The 11,704-nt window shown below is 50.5% G+C and overlaps 1 protein-coding gene across 1 annotated transcript; it reads right to left on the bottom strand.

Annotated features, from left to right (window-relative positions):
- Positions 1–717: 717 nt before the first annotated feature.
- Positions 718–2,835, bottom strand: LOC113836016 (coiled-coil domain-containing protein 177). The gene has a single exon (XM_027418656.2). The coding sequence runs from the start codon at positions 2,833–2,835 to the stop codon at positions 718–720; it is 2,118 nt and encodes a 705-aa protein (XP_027274457.1).
- Between the last annotated feature and the right edge of the window lie 8,869 nt (positions 2,836–11,704).

Below are 11,704 nucleotides of genomic sequence, written 5' to 3'. Positions count from 1 at the left end.
GAAATCACCACCTCCAGGGCGGTGGGGGATGGAGGGCTTCCATTGAAGCTAAACAGCATCACCGAACCAACCCATTTCCTATGCTACGTGGGAGAATAAGTGATTATTATCTGCAGATGATTGTCTTAACTAGAAAGTCTAGGGACTCAATAGAAGAAAATTATGGGAATGGGAGAATTTGTTCAGGTGTCCGATTAATAGTCTGGCGCTCAAAACTAACAGCTTTTGTGGTCACTTGTGCATGAATTAACATCTTCGAAGAACTGTGCTTTCTTGGGAGACTAAGTTCTGTGCAACTTGTATTTTGGAAGATAGCGGTGAGTCTCGACGATTTCCCCTGGGCTGCTGCAACTGAAGGTCGTTTTGGACACAAATGTCAGAAAGATGCCCAAGGCAGCTGTGGCAGAAAACCCGACATTCACCTCTGTGCTCTCTCCTGGGGGACCCCTCCCCCTCCCCAGCTATTTCCTATTCCAACCCAAAGACACAGGTAGATGTGGATAAATTGTGCCATGTCCTTTCTAAGTGAAGTAAGTCTGTAAAGCAACGGTGGCAGACGGAAAAGCACACCGTCTGGCTTCTCACTGTCTCATGGTTCATTAGTCTAGGGAGTTCATGGTGTGGCACCTGGGCTGGAGATGCCTGGAATTTATTCAAGGGGGCTAAGGGAGGCCCCACCTGGATATATAAAACAGTACGGCCTGCACAGGGCGGCTATCATTTGCGGTCCAGGCTGGCATGCAGCTGGGCCTCTCGCACCATGCGATCAAAGGAGCGCGTGTTGGTCTCCTCCCGCACCTTCTCCCGCACATGGAAGGAGGCCCGGGCTGTGGAGCGAGCGCTCTCCAGCGCGCTTCGCCGTTCTCGAGACAGCTGCTCGCTGCGCTCCAGCTTGCGCCCGATGGCCTGCAGCAGCTCCCGGCGGCGGCAGTCCTCGTCTCGCTCCACCTTCTCCTTGTTGGCGCGCTGAGTCCTCTCCTTCTCCAGGCGAGTCTGCACCACGCGCCGGGCTTTCTGCTGCACCGCCTCTTCCGCCACCTGTGCCGCGTGCTGCAGCCGTCGTTCTCCGGCCCGCGCCAGCGCCTCCAAGTGCGCCTGATGCTCCCGCTCTTTGCGTTCGGCCGCTTCCTTGGCCCGCCGACCCTGCAGCTCCTCCTTCCGGGCTCGCTCCCGTAGCTCCCGGGCGCGCTGCTCCTGCAGCTGCTCGTAGTTCTCCTGCGCGCGGCCCAAGCTAGCCTCCAGGGAGCTCCTCAGGCCCTCCCGCTCCTCGTGCTGCTGCCGGACTCGGCCTCGGAGCAGCGCCTCGTGGCGCGCCCGCTCGGCCCGGCTCAGCTCCCGCTTCTCCCGTTGCAGCTGACCCTCCTGTCGCTGTTTGGCCCGCGCCGCGCGCTGGGCGCGCTCCCGGCGGACCAGCTCCGCGCGCTCGCGCCCTTCCTGCAGGCCCTCCTCCCGCTGCTTCAAGTTCTGCTCCTGCTGCAGCTTGCGCAGGCGGTCGTCGCGCGCCGCGCGTTCTGCCCTCTCCCGCCGCAGCAGGCCCTGGCGCTCCGCCAGCTCCCGCCGCCGCTCCTCGCTGCGCTCACACTGCTGCTGCCGCCTCCGCGCGGCCTCCCGCTCCTCCCGGCCCCGGCGGCCCCGGCGCTCCTCCACCTGCGCGGCCCAGGCACGCCGGCCCTGCTCCAGCGCGCGCTGCTTCTCGCGTTCCTCGCGCTCCCGCCGCTGCTCGGCGCGCACGCGCTGTTGCTCCCACTGGCCGTGGGCGGCGGCGCGTTGCTCCAGCAACAGGCGCTCCTCCTGGTGTCTGGCCAGCATGAGAGCGGCGATCTTGCGGTCGCGCTCGGGTACCCCGCGCAGGCCTCGCTCTGCGCGCACTTGGCGCACGATGCGCTCCACATGCTGGGCGGTCTGGGGCGAGTGGCTCAGGTCGCCGAGGCTGAAGCTGCGGGCTGTGAGTGGGACCAGATCGAGGGCCGAAGGGCGACCCAGTGGGTTGGGTGCGGACGACGCGGACCCTGCAGGGCAGCTGTTCCTGGCTGCAGCTCGGGGTGGCCAGCGAAGCTCCCGAAGGCTCTCCCCGCTGTAGGACGAGGACGAGGCGCCGGACTCGGAGCTGAGGGCACCGTCCCGCCGGCGGGACAGCGAGTCGAGCGAGTGGCTCTTCCTACCTGTCCGAGCACCCGTGGGAGGAGGTCGAGTCCTGGCGGGGGGACTGGGAGAAGTCCTTCGAGCAACCCGCGAGGCGGGCGAGGCCGGGAGGCTGCTGCTGCTGCAACTGCTGCTGCTGCCCGCGCTCAGTGCCGAGGCCGGGGCCGGGGCCGGGGCCGGGGCCGGGGCTGCACCCGGGCCCTTGGGCGTGAACAGGCGCCGCTTCTCCTCGCGCATGATGCGTTCGCGCTCGGCACGGCACTGCTGCAGTTTGGCGAGCCGCTCCGCCTCGTAGGCCTCATACAGCCCAGTGGCCACTCGCATGGAGCGGCCCGGAGCCTCGCGCACCAGGTCGGCCAGGGCCCGAGGCAGCAGTTCCACTGGCTTGACGGCACAGCGGGCACAAGCCTCCAGCGAGCGGGGACTGGTCAGGACGTAGCGGCTGCCCTCTGCCTCCGGGCAGGTGAAGTTGAAGAGGTCGAGGTGCAGCAATGGCGACTGCTCGCGACGCCCACCTTCTGCTCCGCAGGGGACTTCGGCCTTGTGTGGAGCCACCGCCGAGGCGGAGGTCGAGGAGGCAGCAGGCTGTTGGGCTCCCTGGGCATCTGGGGGCACGGATGCTGTGGCCCCATTCCCTTCTGAGCCACCGGGTTCGGCTCCCTCTTTCTCCTCTTCTGGCACCGGGTCCACCATAGCTGAGTCTCGTCCTTTGTTGGAGTCCCTGAGACGACGGGAGGAGGGGGTGGGCATAGAGGAATGCATCCGTGAGCTGTTTGTCCCTCCTCGACCATATTGACCCCTCCCAACTAATCCGATTTCAGACTCAGGGGCCTGATGGAACGTAAATCCTAAAACCGATGCCCTGAAAACCCAGGCTGAACAGTTGGGATGGGGGTGGGGGACACTGGGGCTCATTCAGCAGCCTCAATCTCCCTTAGTCCTAGAATGCAGGGCCTGTGGTGAGAATACGTTGGTACCAGACCCGCTAGATGCATCCCCTTCCTGTTAAGATTGAGGTGCAAAGCAGCAGCCAGCGAGGGAGGCGCTGGAGGACTCCCGGGAGGATTAGCTATTTGTTTGTAGCTTAGGCGGGCTGCTGGGCTGCAGCTTTGCAGGAACACAAAAGGGGAAGAGGCCTGTTCATGCCAAAGTGCATTGCTGCGAGGGCCCCAGTTGCCTAGGAAGAAGTTTATGGTTGATTTCTCTCTGCCAAAAGGACCCGGGGCGCAGGGCCCCTGGGAGATGGAAAGGCTGAGAGAAGTCTCCAAAGGCTCCTCTCTGAGTGGAGTGATGGATTCTTTCTCCTGCCTCTCCGGCAGGGCTTGCTGGGAGCTCTGCCTGCTTCTTCCTGCAGCCCCCACCCGGTGTTTGCCCGGGATGCACAAAGCACCTGGCTCCGACCAGATGCGCCCGATCTCCAAGGCTGAATGAATCAACCCCCAGTATGGTGGACTCAGACACCAGCTCCCAGACAGACACCCACCAGTTCCTTCACTGCATCTCAGGGAAGTGGGCTCTTAGCGCTGTAAACCCTTCCGCTCCATGCTGGGAGCTGCTAGATCCCCGGGAGGGTTCACTTACCCCAGGTCCGGGCTCCGGTCCCCACACCGAGGGCTTTTGTTCACCTCTAGCGGCTCTCCCCGGCGCCTCTTCAGTCCCTGCGCCGGCGGGGTCGGGTTACTGCCGGCTGCAGCATCCAGCGTCTCTCCATGAGGGACTATGAACAGGGTGCACACATCCCAGACGCTACCTACCCGGGGGAGGGGGAGTGCGACAAAGTCTCCCTAAAATAACGTGGCTCTGTTCCCTTGCTCACACTGATTCTTAAAAAAGGAAGCTGGGTTCCCTCGCCGCTGCATCCATCTCCATCTCTACAGCCAAGGTACCGCAGGTCTTTCGCTGCCCTTGGCGCCTCCTGGTGGCCACTTAAGGAGGTTCGTTTGTTTGCTTAGAGGACGACAAAGCTATTAAAAACACAGCAACTACACATATTTATGTATGAATATAGACATATGTGTGAATATAGACCTGTATGCATACACATGTAATACACACATACAGAGAGGTGTGGATAGAGCAATATCACTAGAAACCTAATCTTTGGGCCCCTTAGGTGGGTGGAATGAAGTGGGTGAGATGGAATATTTCTCAAAGGGATCCTGAGACACAAACAAACTAGACAGCAAGTGATTGGGTAGAAATAGAGCGCTTGATCCAAATTGTGAGTTTATTATTTAAGGCAAACCAAGATGGGAGAACGAATGAGAGCGAAGTGTAATGACACATATGTGTGAAGATGTCATTACATTGTATGCTAACCTAAATTAAAAAACAAAACAAAACAAAAACATGTATGGGTTTGATGCTGGCAGAGCGTAAGTGACCAGTGAGCGAAACTTCTGAATTGCTAGTTTCACGTGACAAAGCAAGTTAGTACCATTTAATGAGTGCTGTTTGCTGACACCTCATCCCATTTTGAGTGGTAGTGGCCAAAGAGATTCCAGATTGGAATCCTCCAAGGAGAGGAGGTAGGTGAGATGTAGCATTAGAGAGTGCTGAACTATGCTGTTTAAGACTCTGACAGGGAAACTGTGAGGAGAAAGTTATGGTTTTGAGCAAGGAAACGACATAGATTTATCTTATATTTTAGGAACGTAACTCTAACAACAGCAGGGCAAAGGACAAAAAGACTAAGGAAGCCCAGTTAGGGAGGCACTGCAGTAACCCAACACAGGGAATGCTAGAACCAAAAATGGAGCTGTGGTAGGGAAAGAGGAGTGGGGGTTCTGTAAACAGAATGAAAGGAAAAACACTTCATATCTCAGCTCTAGGGTTTGGAAAAGTGAAGGATCAAGAATGACTGTCTGGAAGCGGGGTGTTGGTGGCGCACACCTTTAGTCTCAGCACTCAGGAGGCAGAGGCAGGTGGATCTCTGTGAGTTCGAGACCAGCCTGGTCTACAAGAGCTAGTTCCAGGACAGTCTCCAAAGCCACAGAGAAACCCTCTCTTGAAAAACCAAAAAAAAAAAAAAAAAAGACTGTCTGGAATAGTGAGATGCTGTGTGTGTCACGGAAAGACATTGGGTCCAGGGGGAGGACTACCTGCTATGGGATGCCAGTGTTAGACAGTTGCCCCACACATCAGTTAAATATAGAGCAGGGCTGCTCAACAGGTGGCTGGGTAAGTCATATTAGAGGTCTGGACTGGAGCTAGATTGAGGATGTCCTCACCTATGTAAGGTTCCTGTGCTGGTTAGTTTTAAGTCGACCTGACACAAGCTAGACTCAGTTAAGAAAAGGTAACCTCAACCAGAAAAAATGCATCCCCAGACTGTTCTGTAGGCCAAACTGTGTTGCCTTTTCTTAATTAGTGATTGATGTGGGAGGGCCTACCTGTTGTGGGATCCTGGGTGTGTAAGGAAGCAGGCTGAGCAAGCCTTGGGGAGCAAGCCAGTAAGCAGCATCCCTCCATTGCCTCTGTATCTGTCCCAGCCTCCAGGGTCTTGCCTTGACTTCCTGCCCTGACTTCCTTCAATGATGAAACTGTGATGTAGAACTGTAAGCAGAAATAAAATCTTTCCTCCCCAAGTTGCTTTGGTCGTGGTATTCTATCTAGCAGTAGAAACCCTAACTAAGGTATTCTTAAAACCAGTAATATGAATGAGGTCACCCAGGGAGGAAAGATAGGTTGATAAGAGGAAGTCGTTGATGGGCCTTCAAAGGAAAAAGAGATGCATGGATGAGACCAACAAGGAACAGAAGGAGTGTGCTGTGTGAGCAGAACACTCAGAAGAATATGCACCCCGTGCTAAGGGCTACAGATGTCCAAACTGGTTTCTTCTGGAATCAAATATCCAAAGAAACTAACAGTTGCCAGCCTCGGGTGACACTGGCAAAAAACAAAAAAACAAAAAGGAAAACAAGTCAGTGTTTTATACTGGGAGCAGATGACAAAGCGCAATGGTGGTCAAGGAAGTAGGAATTGATCCTTTTGACTATTAGGTGATGATGTTAAGAGCTGTAAGGTTTGACCTTCATCCTACTTAAAAGCTAGCGAGTCAGCCTCCATCTTGCATAGATGCTGGCAGAAGACACTGATACTCCCGGGCCAGAAACAAAGGACTTTGTTAGTCATGTACAGAAAGAACATGAGATTCATTTTCTTGGTCGGAGAGTGGGACCAAGTAGATTTTGCACACAAAAGGGGCATATGTCACAGTTGGGGCACTCTAATATTTTAAAGGGGGCTGTGATGCTTAATATATCAGTTTGATTGCACTTGAATCGCCTAGAGACACGCCTCTAGGTGTGTCTGTATGGCATTTTCAGGGAGGGTTAGCTTCAGGAGGAAGGCCCAGTCTGAACGTGGGAGCACCAGCCCATCATCTCGGGTCCTGGACTGAATGAGAGAAGGTAATGAGAGGTGGGGGTGTAGCTCTGTTGGCACAGTGCTTGCCTGGCATGCACAAAGACCTGAGTTTGATCTCTAATACCACATAAAGCCTGCATGATAGTGCATTTCTGTAATCCCAGCACTCAGGAGGTGGAGGCAGATCAGAAAATTCAAGGTTATCCTTAGTATTGACCTGGAGGCTAACCTATGCTGAAATACAAAGACCTTTTTGTCTCAAACATACTGCCATTATTGGTCTTTTTATATAAATATAAATATATGCATATATAATTTGAATTTTTGGAAACTTTAGCTGTGCTGTCAACTTTGGAAAAAGTATCCCAGTTTCCTGTGTTGAGTTGGCATTGTACAAAAATTAACAGCCATATTGGTCTAGAAATGTTGAACTTAATTTTTTTTCCATTTGTACAGGGGTAACACACTGTATTAAATATGTAAGGTCTTTAAAAAAAAAAGGGATTTTGAGAGCCCATCCCTTGTGAAGGGATGCTCTCTTGACCTGGACACATGGGGAAGGGCCTAGGCCTGGCCCAGGATGATGTGGTAGACTTTGGGGAGCCCCTTTTGAGGGCCTTATCCTGCCTGGGGAGTGGAGGGGGGATGGCTAGGGGCAGGTGGGATGTTGGGGAGGAGGGGAGGGAGAGGAAGAAGGGATTGACATCTGAAGCAAGCTTGTTCCTAATTTGAACTAATAAAATAAAAAAAGTAATAGAAAAAAAACTTTAATGTTACACCTGCAAAAAAAAAAAAAGGGACAGAAAATGCAATGTGAGCTAAGTACCAACAGTCTTACATTTGTACCTCTGTTTTTTGACTATGGACACAATGTCACCTGTCTCTATGCCTTTGCATCATGATGGACTGTAACCATTTTTAAACCAGGAATCAAAATAAATATTTTTCTCTCAAGTTGCTTATATCGGATATTTGACCATAGCAATGTGAAGAGTAACTAACATGGGAGCTAATAGCAAGCATGGGCTCTCTTTGTCCCAAGGAGGGCATTATTTTAGTTATCCTGGCTGGCAAAGAAGATTCTCCCTCTGACCTTGGTGGGGGCACTACCTTATTTATTGCTCAGGGATGTTTGCTGAACAAGCATCCATGCAATAAAGTCTAAAAAAAGCTTTATACGACATGCAGCATGAAATAGTAAAGGAGCCGTTGGTCACATGGCCAGTAAGCGGTGGGGCTGGGATTTGGACCAGGCTCTGTCTAATCTTGAAGAGAATGAATGCCATGCTTTGAACTTCCACATTGAACTGTGAATCTGGAGAGATATCACTTCAGGTGGTGATGAGAGGGGTGGACAAGTCAACGTATCCATGCCTGGGTTTTCCTCTTTGCAGAGAATTCCATTAAATTATCTTGCAGAAAGCTGGGTATGGTGGCATATGCCTTTAATACCAGAACTCAGGAGGCAGTGGCAGGTGATCTCTGTGAGTTCAAGGCCAACTGGTCTACAAATTGTGTTCCAGGGCAGCCAGAGTTGTTGCACAGAGAAACCCTGTCTCAAAAAAATATCTTGAAGAACTAGAAAGACTGTATGTAAAATTATAAGCAAACATATTTTTACTGAGCAGTGGTAAATACCATTTATTTTGATTTTCTTGATAAGCCCTGTAGATACGGTCAAACCAATAGGAAGATGTGTGTGTGTGTGTGTGTGTGTGTGTGTGTGTGTGTGTGTGTGTGTGTATGTGTGAGCCCCTGAAACTGGAGTTACAGGTAGTTGTGCCCTACCTGCCACATACCTTGTCAGGGGCAGAACTGAACTAAAGCTCTCTGGAAGAGCAGTAAATTCTCCTGACCTCTGAACCATCTCTCTAACCCCAACAAGTTTTTAGTTTTTTTTTTTTTAACCCCTCTGACTCTCATCTTAAATACAGATTTATTTTGCCTTGTACCAGTCCTTAGACTTTTTAATGCCATAGCTTATTAATTTAGACTAAAACAAAAACAAATGCATCACCCAACATACACATTATTGTCTTTATTTAAATTCCTTTTGCTGTCAGTGTGATCATAATCCCAGCACTTGGGCGTGTGAAGCAGGAGGCTTGAGGATTTGAGGCTTCAAGACCCTATCTTAGAAGCAACCAACCCACAAAACCCCCAAATTCCTCTTGTTGGGCCTCCCTCTTCTGCCTCAGCTCTGTACACCCTACTCTCACCACCACCACCCCCAATATACAATATACAAACCTTTCCAGAGAAGAGGTTTGGTTTTGTTTTTCTTCACTCTGAAGTTCCACGTCAGGAGTTGGCTTAGTCCATTGCCGGTTTTTGTAAATCAGGTTTTCCTGGAACCCAGCCATGTATATTTGTTTATATCTTGTCTATACTGATTTTGTATGACAGTGGCCAACGTCAGTAGCTTTGACAGTGACTACATGACTCACAAATCTCTAACTGCTTATTATCGAGCTCCTGGTGGAACTGTTTCCCAACCCCAGTTCTAATGACTGATAACAGCTTGTATCAGTCATCAACTTACAGCTCCAAATCCACCCTGCAGTACCTGTCCTGGAAAAACAGACTAAGTACTTCCCATTTGACAGTGAGCATCACAGGCAGGCTCACGAGGAAAGGGAGGAGCTCAGCAGGCAAGGGGCTTCTCCTGATTCCTCCTGGCTACTGGTCTTTTCCTATTCTTGCTACCTGATTAGTGACACAGAAGCATGGGGACTTCCTGTGGTGTGCCCTCCAGCTGAACGCCCAGAACAGTCCCTTGGTGATGCCTAGGTTTGGGCACCACCTTCCGTTGCCCTTCTGAGGTAGACACTGCCTGCCCCTAGGTCTTGTGCCTTGTTCTAGTGTCCTGACACCCCAGCCTCAATTCACCTGCAGTTTTGAAGACGGTTTCCTCCTTGTCCAACAACTGTGGAACAGCTTGCACCAGGCAGACATCTTGGCTTCCTGGAAGACTGCAACATCACCTTCTCCAAGAAAGCCTGGACCTTGATCTTGAGGCAGGATTTTTCCTTCAGTGTCCTTCCTTGAACACCCAAGGCTGAGGAAGACTATGTGTGTGTGCATTCATTTTCTTTTCTTAGCTTAATTCCTCTTTAAATTAAGCTTCCCCTGTTTAAATTACTATGGCTTTCTATCTCCCAAGTGGCTCCAGACCAATATGATTAAAATATCACCATCCCTAATATTTGAGATTAAAGCATTACGAAGAAATCTCAGATGTAAACCAGCCGGTAAAGGTAATATTTGACAAAAGAAGATGTTTTATTTTATACTTTAGTAAGTAATATGTGCTGGGGCTGGAGAGATGGCTCAGTGGTTAAGAGCACTGACAGCTCCTCCAGAGGACCCAGGCTCAATTCCCACATGGCAGTTTACAACTGTCTGTAACTGCAGGAGGCAACACCCCCACACAGACATACATACAGGAAAAACATCAATGCACATAAAATAAAAATAAGTAATTTTTAAAAAATGTAATATGTGCTAATCAAAACAAGAAATTAGACAACACAGAAATTAGGAAGGGAAAAGGTCACCAGTAGGAAAAGGACCCTTCAAAGACCATCACTGTTCTAGCTCAGTGTGACAATAGCAAGGACTTCCAAGTTACCCTGCAGAATAGGCAGGGCTTTGTCTGTTTTGGGTCATGGCTGTTTAGGAATGTATCCTTTCTGCCTGGTGCATCATTGAAAAGGAATGGGGTCTGAGTGCTGCTACTCTGTTCCTTGTATGTGTTGTGAAACTGGCTGCATCAAAATATTTTGAGCTATTAACCTGCTTTGGTCAATCTGTGGCAATAAATGTCCAATGCAGGTAAAGCTAGTGTCCTGTGTGAGAGCAAGAACCAACATGCCTGGTCTGGAAGATGGCTCAGTGGGTAAAAGACCTGTTGTGTGAGCATGAGGATCTAAGTTCATATCTCCAGGACCCACATAAAGCTGAGCACAGTAGCACATGTCTGTGATTACAGCGTCCCTACGGTGAGATGGGACACAAAGACAAGACAACCCCTGGAAGTTTTGAGTCAGCTAGCATGGCTCACACAACATCAAACAGCAAGAAACTCTGTCTCAAACAAGATGGAGGGCCAAGACCAACACCTGAAGTTGTCTTCTGAATTCCATATCTGTGCCCTGGCATGCATGCACCTGCACTTACATACATGCACACACATATCAAACACACAGGTTTTGGTTTGTTTGTTTGTTTTAATTGCCTGCATCATGTCACCAAGGAGACCTGGAGGAACCATTACAATCAATTCAGTGATTTTTTTTTTTTTTTTTTTTTTGTCTACAGTTAGACCCAGAATCATCTTAAATGATACTGAAGAAGGACCCTCATTCCTGAGGGTGATTGTACATTGGGGTGATGTCCTTTGGATATTTTATCGGTGATACGTGAGTTTGCATAGGTCTGAGTGTTGCTCAGAAGCCATCCTTGTTCTAGTTTCTCTCTCTTAAGAGCCACTTGCCTGCAGGTGCTATAGGCCCCATTACCTTTTGCAATGGACTACTTTGGAGTCAGAGCCATTGTTTTCACAGGCTTCTTCCCTAACTCACACCTCCTTATCTTCTTATCTCTGTGTCTCTGTCTTTTTAAAAGATTTATTTTCATTTACGTGTGAATGTATGTGCACACGTGTGTGGATGCTTGTGTAGGCCAGAAGTCAGATTCCCTGAAACTGCAGTTATGGACAGTTGGGAGCCACAAAATCTGGGTCCTGGGAACCGAACTCAGGTCCTCTACGAGAGCAAAAAACACTCTTCACTGTTGAACCATCTCTCCAGCCCCCCTTTCCTCTTTTTAATGGGGAGTCCTAACTTCAAATATTATGCACTATTGCCCTGTGTAATACCTTAGGCCAGTCATCCTGAATCTCACTCCAAGAAAAGTCATACTTCATTTCTGGAGACGGGTGGTTGTCCCCTCTTTATGCCTCTCTTGAGGATCTGGCATTTGCCTTCAGCATCCCTTTCACAGATCCAAATGTGTCAACCAATCACACAATAGCAATACAAAGTGCACTGAAAGGTTTTCATTAAGAGTCATCAGCCCGGGGAGCTAGTGTAGAGTGCCTGCCTAACATGCCCAGGCTCTGGGTTCCATTTCTGCACCACAAAACAACACACCAAGCTTAGCCTGAAAGCCTGGGAACATGGAGAAGGGGAAG

The sequence above is a fragment of the Cricetulus griseus genome, chromosome 5 (assembly GCF_003668045.3).
Source record: "Cricetulus griseus strain 17A/GY chromosome 5, alternate assembly CriGri-PICRH-1.0, whole genome shotgun sequence".
Lineage (NCBI taxonomy): Eukaryota > Metazoa > Chordata > Mammalia > Rodentia > Cricetidae > Cricetulus > Cricetulus griseus.
This window is presented reverse-complemented; position numbering and strand designations above follow the sequence as displayed.